The 23,859-nt window shown below is 52.3% G+C and overlaps 1 protein-coding gene across 1 annotated transcript in view; it reads right to left on the bottom strand.

Moving 5' to 3' along the window:
• Positions 1–1,374: 1,374 nt before the first annotated feature.
• The window catches only part of OLFM2 (olfactomedin 2), a 59,557-nt gene continuing 37,072 nt past the window's right edge, over positions 1,375–23,859 (bottom strand). Inside the window, exons 2-6 of the mRNA XM_040629377.1 lie at positions 6,254–6,403; positions 4,468–4,614; positions 4,001–4,220; positions 3,552–3,658; positions 1,375–2,517 (exon numbers count right to left, since the gene is read on the bottom strand). Coding sequence (XP_040485311.1) covers positions 1,840–2,517; positions 3,552–3,658; positions 4,001–4,220; positions 4,468–4,614; positions 6,254–6,403 — 1,302 coding nt within the window. The 3' untranslated portion in view covers positions 1,375–1,839. The remainder of the gene's footprint in view (positions 2,518–3,551; positions 3,659–4,000; positions 4,221–4,467; positions 4,615–6,253; positions 6,404–23,859) is intronic.

The following is a 23,859-nucleotide window of genomic DNA, read 5'->3' as shown; positions in this document are numbered from 1 at the left end:
CAAATAAATCCCTACAGGAGGGCTGGGCTGCAGAGGTCCTAAGTGTCCCCCAACTCTGTGCCTTTTTTTTAAAGCAGGTACAAAGTGCCTCAGTGGGCTTATGCAGGAATCCGTTCTTTTTCAATGTCAAACTTGTTCATTTAAATGGAAATTAATTGCTTTTCTTGAAGATTTCTTTAAAAATTGGTTTTAAATGAGTGCATTAGGCAGTCCTATTTATTATTCATTGGTTTCATTTGCAGTATGGCCCCTGTGTCCGGAGTTCCCGGAGATGCCAGCAAGGAGCGGAGATGATTTAATCAGAGAGGCCATTAATTAGAGATGGGCGGGGGGAGGGTAGCTCCCAGAAGAGCTGCTCTAGCTTCCTCCATGGTCTCAGGGGGGTGGGATCTAGGCCCCTGGGGCTCTTTACATAATATTCCTCTCCAGATTGAGTGGGGGCCATGTGGTGGGGCTAGCGTGGGGATGGCAGTCAGCACTACCTCTCTTCCCATCCACCAGCCCCAGAGGCAACTCTCCCCACTCTTGCAGTCCGCCTCACCTTGGCCACCAGGGATCTGACTAAAATAAGGCCCCCATCTGTTCTTCCCCTTCTGTGCCGCCCCACTCCCCACCTTAGTCATATTACCAAGGCTCCTGAGGAATTGGCCTCTTCTCCAACCTCTTCTCGGCTCCCTCACTCTCCGTCCTGCCGCCCGTACTTCCTAGCTCTTCCTAGCTTTGCCGGTCCTTCCCAGGCACGAGCTCTGGTCTTCATGTTGGGGCCCATCTCTGCCCAAGCCCCTTCCCGAGAATGGGCTCCAGGCGGGGGGTTCAGCTGAAGGCACCCCAGTGCCCCTTCAGGCTGTTTCTACCTTTTTAGTAGTGAACTTAGAACAGGCGTGACTCATTTAAAATGATTTTGAAATTACAAAGCAAAAAGAGAAAAGGAAAAATCTTGTGCCCTACTCTCTCATACCTAAATTCTTAAAAGCTGCCAAATCGTTTAAAAAAAATTTTTTTTTAAGTTGCCAGATGGCTCAGTGATACACCAGCATGATCAATGAATGAAAAACCCATGATGGAGAGGATTCATTTGAGGCCTGTTTTCATCGTTGTGATAGAATTCTCGGTTGTTTGGATCAAATTGCCTTCAAACAAATTGTTTTCAAACAAAACTTTGGATTGGGTCTCCTCACCTGTCTTCCCAAAGAGCTCGCCCTGCCATGCTGCCCACCTGGCCCCCAGGCTGGGCTCCCCTGCCCTGGTGCACACAGCTTGTGGCCTGGGGCAAAGACACCCCCCCACATACACACTGGGATGGGTCTCCAGACTCACACTTAGCCTCCACCTTGCCTCTCTGCCCTCTGGGACACAAAGAGCAACCAAAGCCTCAAATGTCAAAGGTCCCGTTTATTCCAGCAACCTGGAAAGAAAGAGTGTAAATAAAAAAAGAAACCGATCCATGCACTCAAATCCTTGAAGGGGAGGAGGGGGCTTGGAGGGAGGGCTGGGGGAATGGGTGGGAAGCAAGGAGGGAAGAGGGAGAGAGAGCGGCAGACAGGGAAAGAACTGGGGAGTCAGATCCATGAAAAGAAAGGGACATCAATAAAAAGGCGGAAAGAGTGAAGTATCAAAATCAGAGACCAACAAAAGAGAAAAGACACAGAGAGAATGCACTAGTAGAAATACAGGGGCAGAGAAGGAGAGCCCGGAGAAAGGGAGGGAGAGAAAAAAAGTGGACAGGAGAGGGGAGAGAGGGGCCGACAGAGACAGAAAGCTAAAGGGACCCCCGGCTGGCGGAGTCGAAGGGCCCCGGCCCCCCAGCACCCCCGGCGGCTGCCTGGGCTCCCGCAGCCGCTAGGGGTCCCCCGCGGTGCTGATGACGTGGAAGAGGGTGACATTGTAGAGCACCTGGTGGCCGTTGTTCCAGGTGTAGAGGGCGCGCTCCCGGGGGTTGTAATCCAGCATGGAGATGTGGGAGTACTGGTTGTGGAAGGGCACGTCCGTGTACTCGTAGCTGGACGTGTTGGTGAAGTAGGCGAAGTAGACCTTGGCCCCGGCCAGGTGCGAGTTGGTCACGTAGAGCACGCCGCAGATCATGAAGGCCTCGCCGGCGCTGCGCTTGGGGTAGCCGGTGTCCCAGGACCGCACGACCTCGAGGGTGTGCGGGTCCAGCCGGCTGACCACGATGTTGCCCGCGTTCTGGTTGGTGGTGTACACGGCCCAGAGCCCGCTCTCGTCCACCATGAAGTCCATGTCCGAGAAGCCGCCCCAGGAGTAGGGGAAGGTGTTGTTGTAGCCGGCCCCCGGCAGGCTCCTCTGCACCAGCACGGAGCGCGAGCGGAAGTGGTACTTGACCACCACGTTGCTCTGGTACTTGTTGTAGAACAGGGAGCCGTTGTACACCACGTGGCCCGTGCCTGCCCACGGCTGCGGCAGCAGGTGCTGGATAAAGTTCTGGCCTTTGATGAAGTCGCCCAGGGTGCGGAACTCCAGGACGCGCCGGCCCTTGTAATAGCCATCCATGTACCAGACCTACGGGAGAGCCGCGCGTCGCTGCGGAGCCCGCCGCCGCCGCCCAAACGCCCCCCGCGGCCACACAGCAATCACGCGTGATCACGGGGGTCCACAGTCACTAAGGGGTCATGAATCAGTCTTGGGATGTCCAGTGACCACTCGTGACCGGTCATGGTCCCAGTAATGGGATCACTTGATCTGGAAACACCATTGGTCTTAAAACAGACACTTGCTACCTAAAGATCTGGGGAAATCGCGGTCCCTGGTGGCTCACGGGGCCCAGGAATTCACTGCTCATTGGAGATGGGATGGTTAGTGGTCACTGGACAGGGGTGATGTGGGGTGATGAGGTCACTTGAATTCACCCCTGTAGCCACAAGATGACCCGGCCTGCCGGCAGCATCTCCTCTGCCATCGTCACCTACTGTCGCCATGTCAGTCAGCAGGGGGGGGCGCCCTCACTGGTGATTATTGGGCTAAGCGTCTTGAAAACTTTCATGCCAACACTCTCACAATCATTTTGAAGATAAGGAAATTGAGGCTCAGAGACATTAAGGAACCTGCCCAAGGTTCTCTAGCTAAGAATTTGGTGGCAGCAGGATGCAAATCCAAGTCTGATTCTGATTCCCAAACCCAAGGTCTTTACCACTTAATTGAACCACCATAGTCCCTGGGAGGCCAGTGATCAAGTGAGACAGTGGCTATTTACTACCTCTAGTCTGTGACACTCAGTGGTCACCTAGTGACCGACATTAGTCACTAGGATAGTCACTGGGCAGTTAGTGGATGGTTCCTGTGGGTCAGAGGTGATGGGCAATCGTGACCGTGGAGACCACTGGGAGTCCCAAGGTCAACAGACTTGGCTATTCTCACGGCTGGAAGGTCCTCGGTCACCTGGTGGGTACTAGACAGTCGGGAGGGCCAAGGGTCCTGGAGATCCTAGGACACTTCGGGCTAAAGAGAGGCATTGGTGTGGAATTGCTGGGCACCTGTGGACAACCACAGGCTGTCTCCCCCAGGCTCTGACCCCTGGAGTGGGCACAATCACTCACCCGGCTATCCGCACTGGGGGCCATTGTGTCGGTCATCCAGGAGCCGAAGCGGGACCCCATGGCCCGAATGGTGATGGGGTTACTGACCCCAGTCAGCTTCCCACAGCCTGGGAAGCAGGAACAGGGTAGATAAGAGTGGAGGATGGGAAGAGCCCAAGTGAGACAGGGCAAGGATGATGTGGTATGATCAAACTGGGAAGAGCTGGGACCAAGGGTGAGGGAGGATCCAGAAATCTGGTCCCAAGATGGAGTTAAGTTGAGGGTAAGGGGACTGGGAGTCAAGGATCACGGCCATTTCCAGTTTTGGGGTCTATTTTAGGCCTTGGGTAGAGAAGTCAAAGGTCAAAGTTTGGAAGTTAGAGGTCAAAACCACGTCCAGCTTCTGGGCACTTGGTGGTATTAGAGTTGGGCGTGGAGGTCAGGGATCAAAGTCAAGGGTCAAGGCATACCCAGCTTCTGGGCGCAGGCATGGAGCCGGGCCTCCAGGGCCATCACCCGCTGCTGCAGGTCCTCGTACCCGTAGGCGCCCATCTCCTCCTGGATGGCTGCAAGGCTGCTGGAGAGATTCCTCACCTCCTCCCGCAGGCGCACGATGGTGCGCGTGTCCGCCTTGTACTGCTCCAGGACTGAGCTCAAGGGCAGCAGCTCCAACATCCTGTCCTTCAGCTCCTGCCCACCAAGATGGAATCCTCACTGATCCTAACCCCTGACCTTTGACCCAGGCCTGACCCCAGCCTTAGACCCATAACTGCACCCCTTATCTCTGATGCACACCTGGCCCTTGACATCTAGTCCAAACTAGACCCTGGAGCCCAGCCTACCCTTGGTCCTTCCCAGACAGGACCCCACTCTTAGAACTAACGGACGCCAATCCCAATTCTTCCCTTGACCTCTGACCTGACCCAGAAGGACCCACCTGGAAGCTCTTGGCTGAGAGGGACCCATCGGCGGCCCGGAGTCGTGCATCCAGGCTTCGCATGAGGGTCTCCATGCTGCGCACGTACTGGAGGTCACGGTACGTCCTCAACTCAAGGACCTCCATGGACTGGGAGACGTTCTGGACCTAGGAGCTTGGGAGGGTTAGGGAGAGCCAGACTCCTGCCCTCCCCAAGCCCTGAGATGCCACAGATGAGGCCTGGTGGAGCCGGAGGCCAGCACCCAACCAGCCTGCTCCCCTGATCTTACCGGCAACGTCCCGCCCGGTCTGGCCACAACCACCTCTCACCTCGCTCCCCTTGCTCCCCGTCCCCCGGCTTGCACTCATGCCCCCCCACCCCCACAGTCAGTTCTTCACACAGCAGCCAGAGGGAGCTCTTCAAAAGGAAGACCGTATCACCTTCCCCAGCAGACCCTGCACCTGCCTCCTCTCCGTGTTCATCCCCTGCGACCACCAGCCCCCTTTCTTCTCTCAGACTCTAAGCTCCTTCGGTCCTCAGAGCCTTTCCAGTTGCCAATCCCTCTGCCGGGAGCGCTGTTCCCCTCGTCTTGCCATGCTGGCACCCTCAGCCTTCAGGCCTCATCTGTAGTGTCACCGTCTCGGAGTGGCCTTCCCTGACGCCCCTGCCTCCAGTAGCTCTCCATCCTCTCTCCCTTACGTGGTTATTTTCTTCCCAGCTACAGCTACGACTTGGAACATTCTTCTTCATCTGCCTCCTTCAGGTGAGATCCTCACGGGCAGACCCGTGTCTAGCTCGTCCACAGCAAAATCACCGGGGCCCAGCACCAGCCTAAACTAGATGCTCAGTACTTTTCAGCTACATGAATGAACTGAATCCCCTTGCCCTAGCCCCTCCTAACCCGGAACGAGGACCCCCTAGCTCCCACTTCCACCTGCCTAAGGTGAACATCACTCGGCTAAGGTGAGCTCTACCTGGTTAAAGTGAGCTCCCTAGCGAAGGTGCACTCAGAGACAGCACCAGGTGCTTGTGGAAACACACAGATTTTCCTGAACCCCTGTTCACACGACACTTGGAAGTTCTCAGAAACCCAACAGTCCAACACCCACCTTGGATGCCACAACATTTTTATAGCCATTGTCAACAATCAGGGGACCCCACGTGGATGTCCCAAACTGGCAAAGCAGGGCTGGTGTTGTGGGCAGGGCAGGATCCGGCAGAGTTCGTGGGTCAGAGACCCTAGAGCTGACCAGGATCTCCTGTTCTCTACCAATCCCTCACTTCCTCCTCTGTAGGTTGATGATGGGAGGTAGCTGGTCCCTGTAGCTGCCTAATGAGCAGTTCAGCTGGATAGTGTCAAGGGACAGCAATCAATCTATAAAGAACATCCCTGAGGATGTTTTGAATGGGGACTGTTTTATATCGACCATTGTCAGGAGGGGATGGAATCTTGTATGTGTCTTGGGTTGGAGGGTGAGACCCCTCCCCAAGGCACACAAGACACTTTTCTCAGAGGTGAGTCTGGTGAGTTAAAGAGCTGAGTAAGGCATGCTTGGTGGGGCCAGGGACCACACACGGGAGACTCAGATGCTGTCTCCCTGTCCCCACACAACACTCAGCTTCTCGAAAGAAGCACTGAACAGATATTGACTAAAATATCCACTTGGAGGGGAGCCGGGTTATCCCCCAGTTCTGAACAACCTGCATGGCTAGATCTGGCCCCCAACTGGCCTGGATGGGGGCCGAAGGCAGGGTGGGAATTGGGAGATTTTCACAGTCTTCCTGGGGCACCTGGAAGGTTCTTACCTTCTCCATCAGCTGCCGCAGCTCCCGGCTCCGGCCATCTCGGGAGCAGGTGCTCTGTGCGGGGATCACAGCCGTGCAGATGCATTTCCCATCAGGAGCCTGGGCCGAAGTATACAGCTGCCAGCCTTCCTCTGGGCTTTGGAAGAGGGTCTGCAGGGAAGTCAGCGGTCAGAGAGCAGGAACTCAGTGGGGGATTCACCCTGCCCATGCTGGGGGAGAAAGAGGACCCAGGGAAATGACAGATGCCTTGGAATGTGCTGGACCAAGTGCTGAATGCCTGATGCATGGGATCTCAATTCCTCTTCAAGGAAACCCATTTTGCAGATGATAAGACTGAGGTATGGGAGGTTAAAGAATATGGCAAGGAATTGAGGGATTCAAGCCCTTCCACAACACAGGAATTCATTCTCTCACTCATGTTCACATGCACACAACATTGCCTCCATAACTGTCAACAGGGCACAGACCCACTTGTACTGCCCCAAACCTGGGCCACCTTCTCTGCCTTCCCAGCACACTGTGAAACATGGACTCTGGATATAGCCCAAGGACCACTAGGAGCAACCCTACTGTGTCATCTCCCACCCCACCACTCCTCCTGAGAGGCCCAGATAAGGTAATGGCCAAAAGGTGACAGAATCCTCATAGGGACTTCCAGGCCCTCGAAAAGAAAGCACCACTGCAGACTCCTAAATTCAACTTCAAATCAGTTTATGATGCTTAGATAATTCAGTGATCAATCGTGGCTATTTCCCAAGCCATGCTCTTTGGAACATTGGCAATTTTTCCAGGCATGCTCGGTGATCAAATAAATTTTTGCATTGTTGGGTGAAGCAATTCCTTTGATGCAGGACTTATCAGAGCCCTTGAAATGCTAATGTGCATCAGGGAACTCCAAAAATTTCTACACTTACTAGAAAATATATAGTGAATGCCTATTTTATGCATGGTATAGGGTCTGGGATAGGGCTAGGTAGAGAGGAGTGAAGAAAACATCTGGTCGCTGTCCATGGATGGAGGAGACAGACATCACACATGTAACCCCACTGATACTTCTAGAACCATTCACTGCAGTAAATGCTCCAAAGAAAGTGCAAGGAGTTACAGGGGGTCTTCCTCAGGCTGGGGATTTCAGAGAAGGTACCCCAGAGAAGGGACATTTAAGTTGAACTTGAGGGATGAGTCAGCCAGGAGAAGGCAATAGGAGAGGGGACACTTCTGACAGCACAGATTCAAATAAATATCTAGAGGTGTTTGAGAAACATTGTTCAAAAAGCATTGAGTAATCACTGGATGGAACATGGTGGGCCCCGAGATCAGGCCCCCTTGAGCTTCCCCAGAACATACTGGACTTAGTCACAAGTCCCAATCTTTTTGTTTTATCAGGGCATGATGGTCTCTTTTGTTCAGGAAATATTTGGTAAGCTCCTACTGTGTGTCGGGCTCTTTTCTGGATATTGAAAACACAGCAGTAAACAAAATGTGCAAACATAAAAGCTCTTCTGGGAGGTTACGTTAGACAAAGACAAACATAGACAAGTAAATGTCAAATATTTAAAGGGTGATGAGTGCCACAGAGAGAAGTAATATAGGGAAGGAATGATGGGAGGGATGCTGTGGTTGGGGGTTGCAGTTTTAAGGAGGCCTGGGAGGGCCTCCAAGAAAGTGTCGTTTGAGTCCAGACCTGAGGGAGGGATGAGCCATGCAGATATCTGGGGATGTTCCAGGCAGAGATAAAAGCAGGTGCAAAGGCCCTGAGGCAGTACCATGCCTGGTATGTTCAGGAAGCATGGAGAAGGCTACCATGGCTGGAGCAGAGTGAGAAAGGTGGTGGGGTGGGGGATGAGGGCAGGGAGGGGACAGGTCATCATGTTCAGGACCTGTCAGCTGTAGGAAGGACTTTGGTTATTCCTGAGGGAGGTGGGAGCCACAGAGGGTTCTGAACAAGGAGGGAGGTCACCAGACTCAGGTGCTCACAGGCGCCCTCTGGTGGCTATGGAGGGAACAGACTGGGAAGCAAAGACAGGACCAGGGCCAATGAGACTGAATAGGTCCAGGTGAACAGGATGGGTGCTGGCCATAGAGGTGGGCAATGGAAGATTCTGGTCCTAACCAGGATGCGTTCCTATATACCTGCAAGAAATTCTGATAAAACCCAAGTGTTTTACAGAGAAACAAAGCCCCACAATAATTGTTCATTTGGACAGCTGTTAACTGATCGCCCCACAGACGCTGTTCCCATGAGCCGTAGCAGAGATAAGCCAGACTGTGAGTTACAAGCAATCCTGGAGATGCCAGCTATTAGCCCACCTTTTTTCTCTCCCACTCAATAAAATCTTTTTTTTTAAGCTTATTGTAATGTAAGCAAGTGATATAATCGTACAGATGAGCTTGACTCCTCCACTAATTTATAAGAAAAACAAACCATTCATAAGCGCCATCTGAAATGATTGTAATTAGTCATTCTTTGTGCCTTATGTTCACCCTTTTGAAATTGGGGGACCCCCCTTTTTACCAGTCCACGTCTCCTCCATGGAGCAATGAAGTCACCCACCTGCCCAGCCTTTCTTGCATGCAGGTATGATTCAGGTAGAGCCAACACTCATGGCTCCCAGGCCTTCAGTGCAGAAACATCCGAATCCCCCCGCCAAAGACTTCCTCTGGCCATCAAAGCCCACTCCACCTTTGCACTGGGCAGCAGAAGCCCCTCTCCCCCGGCAGTCCCCAACAGTGCCACATAGGAGTTAGTGCCGGATACCAGTAGCCCTCACCTCTCCGGTCGGAGGGCTCTGAGAGGCATGCTGCAGACGGTTTTCCAGGGGAGCCCACTGGGACCTGTGCTCCAGGTGCCCACAGCAGCGCCCAGCTCCTTAGCTGATCTTGCATGGGAGTCCGTCACTTCCCCTACCAGTTCCCAGCGGTATCACCTCCCAGGTGAACACTTGCACTCAACTCCTCCCCACTAACTCTGCTTCTGAGACAGTCCCACCTACGACAAGAAGGGGGGACCCAAGAACACCTTCCGCCTTGATTCCAGGAGAATGTGAGGTTAGCTTTGTCTCCTTTCATGACAAATCCGGTTCTTTAAAACAAAACAAAACAAAACAAAGAACTTGAGTCTAAGCACCCCCATCCGTGTTCCCCTGGCTCTGATCCCCCAGCAATTTGGACAGAACCCCCCCCCCCAAGATTCTCATTTGTGCAGAGACAATGCAGCCCGGTTCAACATAATTAACATCTCCTTTCTACAATTCCTAGTGTGTCCTTTGAAGCAAACAAGCCATTTTCTCTCAACATACGAAATATTGAATTGTAAAAGAGAAGCAAGATTTAAGTGGCAAGGAGAGAAGGCCTCCACGGCTTTCCTAAAATAATTGTCTGCGTTGGACACACCTCGCTGAAGTGTTCTCTGCAGCAATGTAATTAAATGCCTGGGGCTAGGCTGCCAAGTCTCAGCACAGCAGAGATCCAGAGTTTCGCCTGGCAGGTTCAAGTTCAAATACACAGTCAAGTTCACGTCCCCGGGAGCCACTGGAAATGTCCTGGAAGGCTCACTGTTGGAGAGTGCAAATGCCAGTTCTCTGACTGGGTTTAGCTTGGAACCTCGGTCATGAACTCTTGGAGGTCACAGTCCTAGGGATAGAGAATGGCCTATCCTGAGAAAAATGCTGATAACAGCAGGTGTGAGAGCCCAGGAACTGTCCAGGTACAGAAACCTGCGATCAGGTGGCCTGTCCCACCTCAGATGTGGCAAATGAACTGGAGAAGCCAGCTGCTCTCTTAGCTGAGCTGCTGGTTCTGAGTTTAATATTCCTGCTAATGGGCTCTAAGCAGGTACTCTACGCGCTCACGGAGCTGTTTCTCAAATTGTCTTTCCCGGCTGGGATTTTTTTCAAATACTTTCACCGAGGATGCTGTCCCAATTAAGCAGCAGTCCCCGTAACAGGTCCGGGATTGACACGCAGGAAAAACGTTTCTCGCTGTCACACACACGATCATCATCTCCGCCTAGAGCTCTGCCACCTACATCCTGGTTCCAACACAATTCCGGGTCCCTCCAGGGGTGGAGGGACAGCTACAGATCTCGGGGCAGCCATCCGTGGAGAACTGGCTATGGGGGGGGGGGTTAGCCAGCAGGAAGCGAGTGAGCGGCTGTCTCTTAATAAGACAAAGATATTATTGCATTTGAGGCCGGGCAATTTAATCAGGAGGCAGAAGTGGCTTGGGGCTTATATATTTATTTGTACCCTGCCTTGTTCCAGAGGACTCCAAGCGGTTTACAAGGATATGTAAACTACCACACAATAGCTCCACTTAGATAGGAGAGTAGGAATCCGATGTTTCTGGAGGGCAGTCTGCCAATCCGGACCCAACGCCTCAAGGTTTCTGCATTTGCATTTAACCCAGCCAATCCCAGCGGAGGAATTGAGCCCAGGGGAATCGTGCGGACGAGCATGTGATCGCTACAAGGACGCTCATTAGAGCTTGGTTTCAAATTGGACCACTGGAACTCCCCACCTCCAGCTGTTGGACAGTAGGGGGCTTGATGTCAAAGCTTAAGGCCCAGGCACAGGAGGGAATACTATGCAGCCATGAAAACTGGAAATTAGCAGGGATTTTTATTGCCCTCTTCAGATTGGTCTTCTCTTCTAAATTTCTCAATCCTTTAATTTTTTTTTTTTTTTTGCAAGGGAGACAAGGAAGAAAGGGAAAAGTGGGGACATAGACAGAGCCAGAAATTAGGCTAAGAAAAACTCATCCCTTTAAAACCCGAACAACCAGCATATGGTCAGGCCATAAATTTGGCTCCAAGTTTCTTAGCAGCCAACTCGAAAAGGAAAAGCTGGTCATTTATGCGGTTCCCCGTGTCCTGAAACGAAAGCACAGCAGATGCTCAGGAGCGAGTTTCACTATTTTCGGTGCCGAGAACAGGCAAGGCTCTCTCCCACGATCCTCCCAAAAAGGAGTCCCTGTGATGTCACCAGCATCTTTCCCGGCCACATTCTCACACTGGGCAGGGGTTTGGGGTGAGCAAAATAGGTGAAGGGGATTAAGAGGCACAAACTTCCAGTTATAAAATAAATAAGTCCCGGGGATGAACAGCACAGCATGGGGAACGTGGTCAATCTATTGTAACAACATCGTACAGGGACGGATGGTGACTACACTTCTCGTCGTGGGCATTGCCTAAGGTATAGAATTATCAAATCAGTATGTTGTACACCTGAAACTAATATAACATTGTATATTTTTTCAATTAAAAAAACTTAGGACATGGGACGCCTGGGTGGCTCAGTCGGTGAAACGTCTGCCTTCGGCTCAGGTCATGATCCTGGGGTCCTGGGATCGAGCCCCACGTCTGGCTCCGAGCTTGGCAGGGAGTCTGCTTCTCCCTCTGCCTGTGCCCCTCCCCCTGCTTGGGCTCGTGCACGTGTGTGTGCTCTCTCTCTCTCAAATAAATAAATAAAATCTTTTTTAAAAACGCTTCTGACAGAAACAACTCATTTCCTTTGGCTGTTTCTTACGCCTACTCAGAGGGTAGAATAGAGGCAGGTGGTTAAGAACAGAGTCTGGGGGTCAGGCTGCCTGGGTTTATGTGCTGGCTGGGCCACTCGCTTGCTATCTTTCTGAAGCAAGTCACTTCTTCTCTCCTTGCCTCGGGTTCCTCATCTGGAAAATGGACACAATGACAGCTGTACCTACCTCACAGGGCTGCTGGGAAGCTTGAATGAGTGAATGTTCTCTAAGCACGAGCGATTATGAAAGTCATCAGCATGTAGTGAGCGCTATGTGTTTGCTGCTATTATTATTATTATTATTATTATTATTATTATTAATACCCTCATGATGCTAAAGCCAATTCACTAACTTCCTAAAGTCAAAGTGGTCTGAGCTTGATGCAGGCACGGAGGTGAGACGATCTGGAGGAACTGGTGAGAGTCCCACGGGGCTGGGGCTGAGACCACAGGATGATGACCTTGGAGAGGAGTGAGCAGAGGAGTGAGCGAAGAGACGGGTGGAGAGGCTTGCTCCGTCCTCACCGCTATGTGGCGCAGTCGGCTGCTGTCCCGGAGTATCTCCGAGATACTACGTGACGAAGGCGAGTCCTGTCTCATCTTGGCTGGCCAGCAATCGGCATGTCTACACCGCGGCCCTTGTCTCTGGTCCACCCTCCAGTCTTCCTGGAACACCCGCTTTTCCCACCTCCAGGCCTTTGCCTTGGCTGGACCCTCTGCCATCAACATTCTTGCCCCATCTCATGGCTGGGCTAACCCTTCCCACTCCTGGGGGCTCTCGCGTAAATGTCTCCTCCAAAAGCAGCCTTGCTGTCCCTGCCCCATGTTACCCACCTCCCAAGGCATCCTGCACTGGCCTTCCCTAATACTTCCACTTCTTCCTCAATGTCAAGCATTGTTCTAAGCACTTTGTAGGTAGGCGATTGGCAGGCACTGTCATTTGGGCCTTTGATAGGGGAAGAAACTGGGGCAGAGCGTTCAGATCTCTTCCCCAGCCTTCACAGCCTGTAGTATGGCCCTGGCCATAAACGCAGACCATCTGGCTCCCCAGTCCACACCTCCAGACCATCTGGCTCCCCAGTCCACACCTTCCCAGTGTTCCTTCAAGGGCTCATCACAGTGGCCATTAGGACCTCATGGGTGTGGCCAATGGCTCAAAGCCTGCCTCTGCCCCTGTCTGCCTGGCTCATCGACTGCACCCCTCAGGCCCGGCACGCTGAATGTTTGTTGAATGAATGACTGGACAGTGGGTGGTCAGTGGGACAGAGAGCAAACCTCTTGACAGATCCACCGTGCGCTTCCCCTTCTGCCACCGAACGAGCTTTTGTCTGTCCTGAGGAGAGATCAGGCTGGAGACAGGCACCCGGCAGGCTTAGAAGCGCTCACGGCTTCTCCCTGACCGCCGGGATGGCAGAAGGGCCGTGGTGAATACTCAGGGACATGCCTGTCTGCCCCGTCTGAGCTGTGACAGGGGCTGCATCCCTTTGGAGGGCTTGAGATAATAGCAGGCTGCTCCTGTCAGACTAGGAGACATTGGGCAAGTGCTCCCCGAGTGATAAGCTTGATAGGTCTTAAAGACAGTATCAGCCCACCCAGGCCTCCACAGCCTAAGCAGCTGGGGCTTTGCCTGTTCAGCCTATGGCTGGGGGCAACTGTGAGCCCATTCATTCATTCACTCGTCATTCATTCATTCCCTTCCTCCCATCTTGTCCCGAGCAGCTATCAGGCTGGCCCCACAGCACAACCTCTTACCCTCTGAAGCCACCCACGCCTTGGCAGAAGACCCCCAGCACTGCCTGAGCCCCAGTCAAAGCCAGTACTTACGTTCAAGGATGTCTTAGGCTCTGTCATCACAGCACCAACATGGACCAGTAATCAATGACACAGACTTTCTTGGGAAATGCGGGAGGAGACACAGTCTTTCAGTTCGACTGACCTCCCCCACTGAAGTCCAAGGAAGGTGTGGAGAAGGCTTGCCTTGCGCAAGTATTTACACACCCAGTCCATTCTGTCGGAGTGTGGCTCACACTGTGTTGGAACCACCATGAATCCCAGCCCTAAAAGTAGGGTTTATGGGCAAGGGTTTACATTAAGGCTAGGGATTCTCATACAAGGGTCACACCCGTCATCAGATAAGCTTGCTTTGAGAAAGTGCAAGTCCCCACCACGCCCGCCCCTAACACTCAGGAACACCCTATTTGAGGAGACCTTTCTGAGAGGGAACAAACCTTCTCCGAAGCCTGCTGAGTCTCCCAGGCCTCCTTTCAGATCTCCAATGACTCCTGAGCTCTTTATCACCCCAGGGCCTTTGCATTTGCTGCTTGCCACACAGTTGTCCAGGTGAGCCATAAAAAGGGCCTCCCCAGGGTAGATGCAATTGGCACAGACAAGTCAGAGCTCACAGGATTTGCTGAGAGGCCAGACATGGGTGGAAGGAAAGAGGAGGGAGATGAGCAATAGGGTGGGTGGGTGGACGGGGGTGTCGTTTACTGAGATGGAGCATGCTGGAGGAGGGGCCTGTGGCAGAGGGAGGGGGATGGACATCAAGAGTCTGGCCTGAGATGTGCGTTTGGGTGCTGCCTGCAGAGGGATGGGGTTTAAAGTCACAGAATAGATGAAGGGGAGGAACAGACACCAAGCACCCCCACTGAGCCTTCATATTTTATTTAACACTTGAGGGGTTGCCCTTTGCTATGGACTGAATGTTTCTGTCTCCCCAAAATTCGTATTTAAAACCCAACCCCCATGTGACGGTATTTGAAGGTGAGGCCTTTGGGACTGAGACTGGTGCGCTGATAAGAGGCCCCGGAGAGCTCCCTCCTCCCGCCTCCCTCCTGACCCGTGAGGACACAGTGAGAAGACACTGTCTATGAGCCAGGAATCTGGTTCTCTTCAGACACTGAATCCGCCAGCACCTCAATAGACTCCGCAGCCTCCAGAATTGCGGGAAATAACTCTCGGTTGCTTAAGCCCCTCCGTCTATACTTTGTGTGTTCTACAGCCCAAACACACTAAGACACTAAGCTGCTTTACAAACGTGGAGTCCTCATAGCCTCCTCTCACACAGTGACACAGGTACTAACAAGTGCTCCATTTTACAGGTGGAAAAACTGAGGCACAGAGAGGAAAGTCAGTTGTCTAAACTCACGTTGCAGATAAGTATCCAAGCCAGGATTTGGACCCTGGCTGGTCAGACTCTCAAATCCTTGCTCTTAGCCATGATGCTCCGGGGAGAAGAGTCTCTCCCACCGCAGAAGCTTGGCCGCAAGACCGACAGCTCTGATCCGTTCTCCCCTGAGAAGCCAGTCACTTCCACACTGAGCCCTTCGTGGCTCCAGGTGCCCTCCACATAAAGCCAGCCACTAGTCCTGCCCCGCGGAGCCCGGCTGAATTCTCAGCCTCCCCACTTGCTGGTGTCCACCCCACACGGTTACTTTAGCTCCCTTCTCCTGCTGCTGGACTTTCGTCTGTGCTCTGTCCTTTGCTTAGGACACTCCCCCCTCCCCTTCACATGGGGAAACCTGCTCAGGCCTCCGCAGGGTGGGGTGCTCTGGTTTCGATGCTTTAAATGGCATTTTTAGTATTGCCCCCCAAGACAGACACACACAGACTCCTGCGACCATGGGATATGCCTGTTCTATGCAAAGAGGGGTTCCTTCAGCACCACGAAAGTGGTAGTGCTAATAATAATAATTAATAATAGCAGCAGCAGCAGCAGTAACAGCTAACATTGGTGGCACATATCCTGTGAGCCAGGCCCTATTCCGGGTGCCTTGCAGCTAATTTCTCACCAATCCTCATAAGAACACTACGCAGTCGAACCAGAATAAATGCTCAATTTCTGGATATGCAGCTATCCTATTGTGAGTTCCTAAGCAGATCACCTGGCCTTTGTCATTTGGAAAAAGGAGATCAAAACTGTCCTCTGCTCCCTGAACGTGCACACACACACACACACACTCTTAAGTGTAAGCCGCTTGACAGCTTCCCCTGCTCTTTATGGTTGGGAACTACATTTCCCACACTGCCTTGCTCTCTGGCTTCCAGGAAGATGCAGCCTATGGAAGCATTCAGGGAAGATCTGAGGGCGGGACAAAGGGAGAAGCAGGGGTATTTCGCCCCTTGTTCTCTCCTGTGTTCTGGCCATAGCTACATCTCCTCTGTGGCTTCAGCTTTCACGAATAGTTCCACTCCTGGACTCTGTTTGTACCACCTTTTCTATCTGACCCCAAGTCCTAGGGGACAGAGGCTCTCTGCTGTTGCTAGAATAGTTCCATGTCCCTTGCTGACTTTTTCTAAATAATTTTTTTTATTCTGGAATAATTTTAGATTTGCAGAAAAGTTGTGAAGATAGGATGGAGAGTTCCCATACTCCCTCCACCCGATTTCCCCTATTGACAACATCTTATGTACCTACGGTACACTTGTCACAAGAAACCAACATTGGTGCACCACTATGACTAAATTTCAGACTTTATTGGATTTCCCCAGTTTTGCCACTAATGTCCTTTTCCTGGTCCGGAGTCCCATCCAGAATCCCACATTGCATTTAGTCCTCACGTCTCCTTCTTCTCCTCCTTCATCTCTTTGATCCCCCGTCCGTGATCGTTTCTCAGCCTTTCCTTGTTTCTCAGGACCTTGACAGTTTTGAGGACTAGTGGTCAAGGACTTTGCACATGCCCCACTGGCTTTGAAGGGCAGGAACCAGGTCTTAATTTCTCCCCGCAGTTCCCTGGCGCACCGCCCGATGCCTGGCACACAGTAGCTGCTTTATAGACACTTCCTAAGTGAATGAATACATGAATGGCAATCATTTATTTCTTTATTCTCCCACACCCCGTGTTCTGTAGGCATCCCTGCCAGAGGCTAGATCTAGAAAAGTTCACAGTGAAATAAAAGCTCTTCTCTTTTCAGAAGGGTTCCTTTTTGATCCTTTCTTTGTAGACATCAAGGATTCATTTCTTTAATATTTAGGGGTTTTTGTACCAAAGAGAAGCAGCTACATTTGCATCAGACATCTCATTTTTCAAGGCAAGTAAGAGAGATCTTTCCAGTAAGACGGGTTTCTTCCTTCCCAGAGCTGTCACTTGATTTCTGTGCTTCTCCTTCCCAGGCCTTTGGGCCGCTGGCAGGGGCAGGGTGGGGGTTTGGGACTCTGAAATCATCCACGCTTTGAAGTCCTCTCTGTCACAGCCCAAGGAAGCTTAATTAGAACCCCACAAAGTTGCTGAGACTGAGCCAGCCTCAGGAACTGGTGCAGGAGCCTGGCTGGTGATGGAGATGAATTAACAGCTTTATTTCCCATCCCTCTGAATGGCTCAATATTTGCCATGGGGACCTGGAGGCCTGCCTTTGGGTTCACAGAGTGTGCCCCTTTTCTAACAGTAGCAGGTCAAAAATGGGAACTCCCTTTAACTATGCAGGCCTGTGGGTCTGGCTGCTTTTTATTTCTCAGCCCTGGCAGGCGAGGCTGAACGCAAGGACATGAGGAAAATGCCCCCATCGAGGTCATTTGCCCCGCCACCACGGTCCCCGCTGCTGGAAGACACTGGCCCGGGTTTAATATCTTGCCTGAAGTTTGTCTGAAGTAAAAATGAGCCTGGGTGAGGTTTCCGACACTTCCCTCGACTTACAGGAATTCAATTTCTAGACTGGGCATAAATTTGCAGCCATCACGCCCGCGGTGGGGGCTGGGGCTGGGCATATTGGCTGGGGATGGATTTCTGAAATCAATCCATCGGCGCGTGGAAAAGGTCGTCATGGGGGAAATTTATCTTCCGTGGCTGGCTGAGGCATTTCATGCCGATAGCCAGGGACGTCCCTGCACAAAATGGAGGTGTTTGCTGTGAGGCTCCCTGGTGGAGGCTGGAAGGAGGAAACCTTGAAGGCTGGATCATGTGGTCAGGAGGTGACAGGGGACCAACCTGCCAGCTAATAACGCACAGGGATAGCCAGGTGCTAGCACTGCCTGAAAACCCACTTCCACCGGCTCCGCATACGCCCTGGGGGCTGCAAGCTAATATGGGGTCCAAGCCTTTTGCCACTTGGCTGCATCTTTGACAAACATCCCGGGGTTTCAAGGAAGTGAATCGCAAAGGCATTCAGTTCCTCCAGCCAAGGTGAGGCCACAGAGCACGGTCATGGAGGGCTCTGACTCTGGAGCCAGGCACCCGAGTTCAAATTCCAGCTCTGCTGTGTGACCTTGGGCAAGTGACAGCCACCCCAAGCCTCCGTTTCCCCGACTGTAATATGGAGCTGAGAATAGGAGTGATGTTATTGAGATTGTTGTTAATATATTCAAATGGCTTAACACGGGCAATGTATACACAAGGGAGTGCCATAAAATTGATGATCGAATAAAAATAAGCAGATAGGTGCTGACAGGGAAACATACAAAAGCAGCCCAGGATCTGGGGGAACAGACAGTCTGCATTTAAATCCTGGCTCTGTGTTACCTTAGGCAAGTTACTTACCCTCTCTGAGCCTCCGTGTGCCCATCTCTCAAAGGGGAGGCGGGGTGATAACAATGCTGGTGTTTTGAGGGTTAAGGGAGCTAATATATTTGAAAGACAAGTGAAGGGGTGAATATAAAACAGTATGACAAGTGCCGAGCTGGGGGCAGTACAGGATACTGTAAGCAGAGGCTGACTACAGATCCTGGGTTTGAGGGTTCAGGGACAGCCTTCCGGAAGAAGCCATAGCCAGACAGCCTGGATGAATGCGCAGGAGTCAGCAGGGTGAGTGAGAGGGTTCTAGGCAGAGGGAGCAATGTGGGCAAAGACCTGGAAGGGAGAGAACTGGGCATCCCACAAGTATTTTTTGAGCACCTACTATGTGCTGGGCACGCTTTACGCACTGGAGACAGAGCAGCAAAGGAGACAAAGATCCCAGGCCTCACGCCAGTTCCACTCTGGTAGGCAGAGGCACAACACACTCGGAAGTTGTGCAATGGAGTGCCGAAGCTCAAATCAGGAGGTGGGAGGTGAGCCGGGAATTCTGCTAGTCTGTCCAGATCCTCTCTCCCCACTCCTCTATCCTCTCTGTGCTCTGGGAGGCTGACCCCTGCAGCCCTTGCCTTCCGGAACCCCATGCCGTCCAGCGTTTGGTGGAACCCAGTCAATGACAGCAGCCATAGGAGACAGGGGTGCAGAGGAGAGAGAGTTTGGCGGGGGCAGCACAGTTCAGCCCGTAACCATGTGTGAGTAGGGAAGGAGCTGGTCAGGAACATCATGGAGGATGGACTGGCCCGAGCAAGACAGAGGCAGAGAAATCCACCAGATGAGCACATCGGAGGGCTGACTTGGCCCATCCTTGTGAGTTTTCCAGAGCTTTCAAAGAAATGAATCTCAAAGACAGAAAACAGCTCCAGCCGTGAGACACATCCTCCTCTCAGAGGGGAGGGGGCAGTGACAGCCACCAGGGTCACCGGAGCCCTTTGTTAGCGAGAATGGGCCACTTGAAGGGAAATCGATCCCAGCTAAGCTTCGAGCAGCTGCTCCCAGCCAGCGCTGCCAGAGAGAGGCCCTTTGCCCCTTCTCCTCCAGGTCTGGGACGGGAGCCAGCAGGAGCCTGAAAATTGTTCTGCCAGGTGGCAGGTCCCAGAAGAGCCTTCAATCAGCATGCATTGTGGTGTCCATCCCAGGTGGCATTTCAGCATTACCTCCAGCCTCGGTACTAAGCACAGACCAGCTTCACATGTAATGATTATTATTGTCCTCAGCCTTGCCAAGCACTGCCTGTGTGCCAGGCACTATGCATGCACAGTGCATGTGCGAGGGACCTCTCAGTGTCACTTTCTAGCCACGTGACCTTGGGCAAGTGACTTGAACCTCACCGTGCCTCAGTTTCCCCATCTGTGAAACAGGGTTTTTGTGGAGGTAAATGAGTGTCTGTGAACCATACAGACTAAGAACTGTGTAAGGTGAGGGAGGAAAAGTCGAGAGGTGGCGCCTGATATGGAACAGAGAGGAACAGAGGCCATGCTAGATGTTTCCACGGAGGGAATTTAATATGGTGAGTGTGATACTGAGGAGCCAGAAAGGCTGAAAGAGGTAAGTGGGGGGAGTGAATGAACAAAAGAATAGTAAATTCAAGAAGCTTCAGAGCTGGCGGGGCAAAGGGAGGAGGGGTGTTACCAGAGCCCAGGAGCCGGGACCACTAGGCAGGAATCGTGGCCACCTGAGTGGAGGATAGGTGGGAGCTGGACCCAGGGAGGAGACAAGGCCACAGCCTACAGCAAAGAAAGGAGGGGAGAAATCCTCTGGCTTCTCTCTTGGTCCCACCTCCAACTGCCAGCACAGGCTCTCATTGGCTGAACCAAACAGGAAGCCAGTGAGCAAGGGAACTTGGGAGATGTAGTTTTCAGGAGTCAACTGCCCTGTGATACAGAGAACAAAGGAAGGGCAAAGAATAGATCTCAGGAATACCAGGTAATTGACCAGCCCACAGGACTGTGGCCCCATGCCGCCTCTCCCTAAAGTTGTCTCAACCACCAAGCTACAAACTTACAGAGCATTTGCTCAGGTCAACAACTGTCCCATTTCATGCCCCACATTAAGTCTGATGGGATAGTGATGATGCTGGATCCTTCTTGTCCATAGTTAAGAACTAAGTTTAAAAGTCACCTCCTCGGAGAAGTATTTCCTGATTACCTCCTTAAAGAAGCCCTTTTCTGTCCCCATCTCCCTGCCTGCCACTTGTCGTGGTAGACATCTTACTGTACACATTTGTTGGCTGGTGTGGTTCTTTCCCACAGGGAAGTAAATGTGCAAGTACAAACTCCTCACACCTTGGCCACTACTATGTTCCCAATGCCTAGAACAGCACTTGGCACATAGTAGGTGCTCAATAAATGTTTGCACAGTGTTTTTTACAAAGCTGCTTCTTTATATATTAAGTGGTGGGGCTGGAATTACAAACACAGGTCTGTGGGGCTATATGGATTCTGGTGTTTCTACTCTGCTGCCCTCCAGCCAAATCCCAAGACTCTCCACTCTGTGCCTCCTTCAGGGCTGAGAGTAAACATCACCGCCTCCAGGAAGCTGCTCCATCCCTGCAGACAGATCAGAGACCCCTCCCCTGGTGTGTCTCCATAGTTCTCTACCCCTTACCTCTCACAAGGTTCTTATCTTTTATACCTTCCCTTGCCTGGGTGGGCGTCTGTGTGCCCTACTAAGCCGTGAGCTCCACAAGGGCAGGACTGGATCTACTTTCCCACTGGGGCCCCAAGACCAGCACATGCTGGACAGAGTAGGCAGCCCTCATCAGGATGTGAATGAATGAATGAATGAATGAATGCCTCCTGCACACTCCAAGTCCTCCATGGGACTTCTTTCTCCCACACTCTGTGCCCACCCTCTCTCAGGCTCACCTCCCTTCTTCCCCCTTCCTTCTCAGGGTGGGTATGAGGGCTCTGGGTTTTGAAGGAGTCATGCGGTCTAAGGCAGTTGGGGGTAGCTTGGAAGCACATAGACCCCCAGAGCCTAAAAACTTGAGTTCAAATCCTGGCTGCTCCACTTTCTAGCTGTGTGACCTTGGGCAAGTGATTTAACTTCTCTGTGCATCTGTTTCCACATCTGCAAAATGGGTAGCAGTGTCTTTCGATAGGACCACGGGAGAATTAAATGAGCTGTTCTGACCAGTTCCAGGGCAGTATCTCTTCCTCTCAGTTCCCATCTGCAATTCCCAGACAAGTCTGGGAAGCAGAGGGCTGAGTCTCTGGCAGTTAATGAATCCAGAAAGGATCTCAGCTGTGTCAGGGGAGCCCTGGTGCCAAGCTGGCCTGGTTTTCATCCCGAGAGAGCTGACGACAGGTTCTGGTGTCAGACATCCGCGCTATGATTGGCATAAATGCCTGGTGCTCCTGTGACCCTGTTCAATAGAGCCTGGGGTATAGGAGATGCTCTTGGGTCTCTGCCCAGATCTCCTCACTGGGCACACCCACCCCACAGATGCTGGGAGTGGGAGCTCACAGCTAGCACCTGTGACCTTTTCTGGAGACCTGCCCTTGGCTTTGGGGAATCACCACACCCTGGAGAGGCCTGAGAGGTATCCCCCACCCCCAGGAGCAGCCAAAACTGGATTGACACAGTGGTCCAAAAGCCCACCTCTCCGCAGTGCAAGTTACATTCTAGAGGCACTGCCACCCCCGTCGAGCAGGCCAAGCCTGGAATTTACCTGAAACTGCATCCATCCCCTCCCCACTGCTGCTTCCCTTACCCTCCACTCACAATTAATCATGTGCTCCAAATCCCTGACTCAGGTTCTTGAGAACCCAACCTAAGACGGAGGGGAACAATGAACATTCAACCTAAGGGTGTCTATGTGGGTGTCCCTTCCAACCTCACATTCACACCCAGGCACCAAGTTCTGTCATTTCCACCTACATGTGCAATCTGCCTGCCAATACTGGGAGCAGCTCTGGCTTCAAAATGCATCCCGAGTCCTGCCCAGTCCAACCATTCTCCGTGTGCAGCCCCCATCACTCTTCGGGGCTCGCTCTGTTGCATTTTCCACATAAAAATTCACTACCCCCTGGGGCACCTGGGTGGCACAGCGGTTAAGCGTCTGCCTTCAGCTCAGGGCGTGATCCCGGCGTTATGGGATCGAGCCCCACATCAGGCTCCTCCGCTATGAGCCTGCTTCTTCCTCTCCCACTCCCCCTGCTTGTGTTCCCTCTCTCGCTGGCTGTCTCTATCTCTGTCAAATAAATAAATAAAATCTTAAAAAAAAAAATTCACTACCCCCGATCCTGCATTAAAATTTATCTTGTTTCTTGTCTCTCTCCTCCATGATACTGTCGGCTCTCCAAGAGCAGGGATGTTTATCGCTTTGCTCATCACTGTGTCCTCAAACTAGAACAGTGTCCAGCACATAGTACGTGCTCAATAAGCATTTCTGGAATTAAAGACGGAATCTTTGAATGCATTCACTTACAGACAGCTTTAATCACGTCTTTCTCGTACAGCTTTACAATTTCCAATTCTTTTACTCACTTCTCCCCATCTCAACAGTCATCTCCCCAGGGAAGGTGCCTCTGCCCTGGTGCCGCTGCTGCCACCCTGGGTCCGAAGCAGCCAGAGGGCGCCTGTGAGAACCTCAGGCCATATTCTTCCTCTGTCTAGAACCCTCCATGGCTCCCACCTCCTCTGGGCAAAATCCTCGCCACAGCCCACAGGGCCCCGCACGATCTGCCCCTTCCCTCCCTTCCCTGTCCCTGCCCCCCTGTCCCTCTCTCCCTCTCCCTCACTCTGCTCCAGCCATGCGGGTCTGTTTCCTGTTCCTGCAATGCCTCAAGCCTGCTTCTTCCGTATCAAGTCTTCGCACTGTCTGTTCCCTCTGCCTGGAACGTCCCTCCACCTCCTTCAAATCTTTACTTAAATGTCACTGTTTCCAGAGCCCTTCCCTGGCGGCTCCCACCCCGGTCAAAACTACAAGTGTCTCAGCACTACCCACCCCCTCTCTACCTTACCAACTTCTGATGCCCTTGTGCACTGACTGTGTGTATTATCATTCTTCCCTCCAGAACGCCAGGCAGGGATTTTTACCTGTTTTTGTTCACTGCTATGTCGCCAGCACCTACAATAGTACCTTGCACACAACAGGTACTTGGTACTGGTTTGTTAAAATTCTGCACAAACACGCCATGAGGTAGGGACTCGAAGTGTCCCCCTTACACAGATGAGGAAACCAAGGCCCAGAGGGGAAGTCATGGGTCAGGGAGTGGGCCCACGCGCTGGGGCCACGGCCGTTTCCGTGGTGTGCAAGATTGTGTGTGACTGTGTGTCACGTGTGCTGGTCTGAGCCTGAGGGGTTGTATCTGCCTGAACATGGACACAGGAGGCTGTTCGGACATGTTCAGATTTTGCATGTGAGTTTCTGCGTGTGGAAGGGAGGCAGCAGGCCAGACCACAGGCAGGTGCAAACGTGTGTCTGTGTACTCGCTGTGGGTGTGCACGGGAGGATGGGAGTCTGTGCAACCATAGCCAAGCTGTGTGCGTGTGCGTGTGAGTCTGTGTGTGTGTGAGTCTGTGTGTGTGTGAGTCTGTGTGTGCGCACGCGCACGTGTGGGGTAGCTCTGAGAGGCTTGGA

Source organism: Ursus maritimus, unplaced genomic scaffold (genome assembly GCF_017311325.1).
Source record: "Ursus maritimus isolate PB19 unplaced genomic scaffold, ASM1731132v1 scaffold_14, whole genome shotgun sequence".
Classification (NCBI taxonomy): Eukaryota; Metazoa; Chordata; class Mammalia; order Carnivora; family Ursidae; genus Ursus; species Ursus maritimus.
Note: the sequence above shows the minus strand (reverse complement) of the source record. Positions and strands in the feature narration are given on the sequence as shown.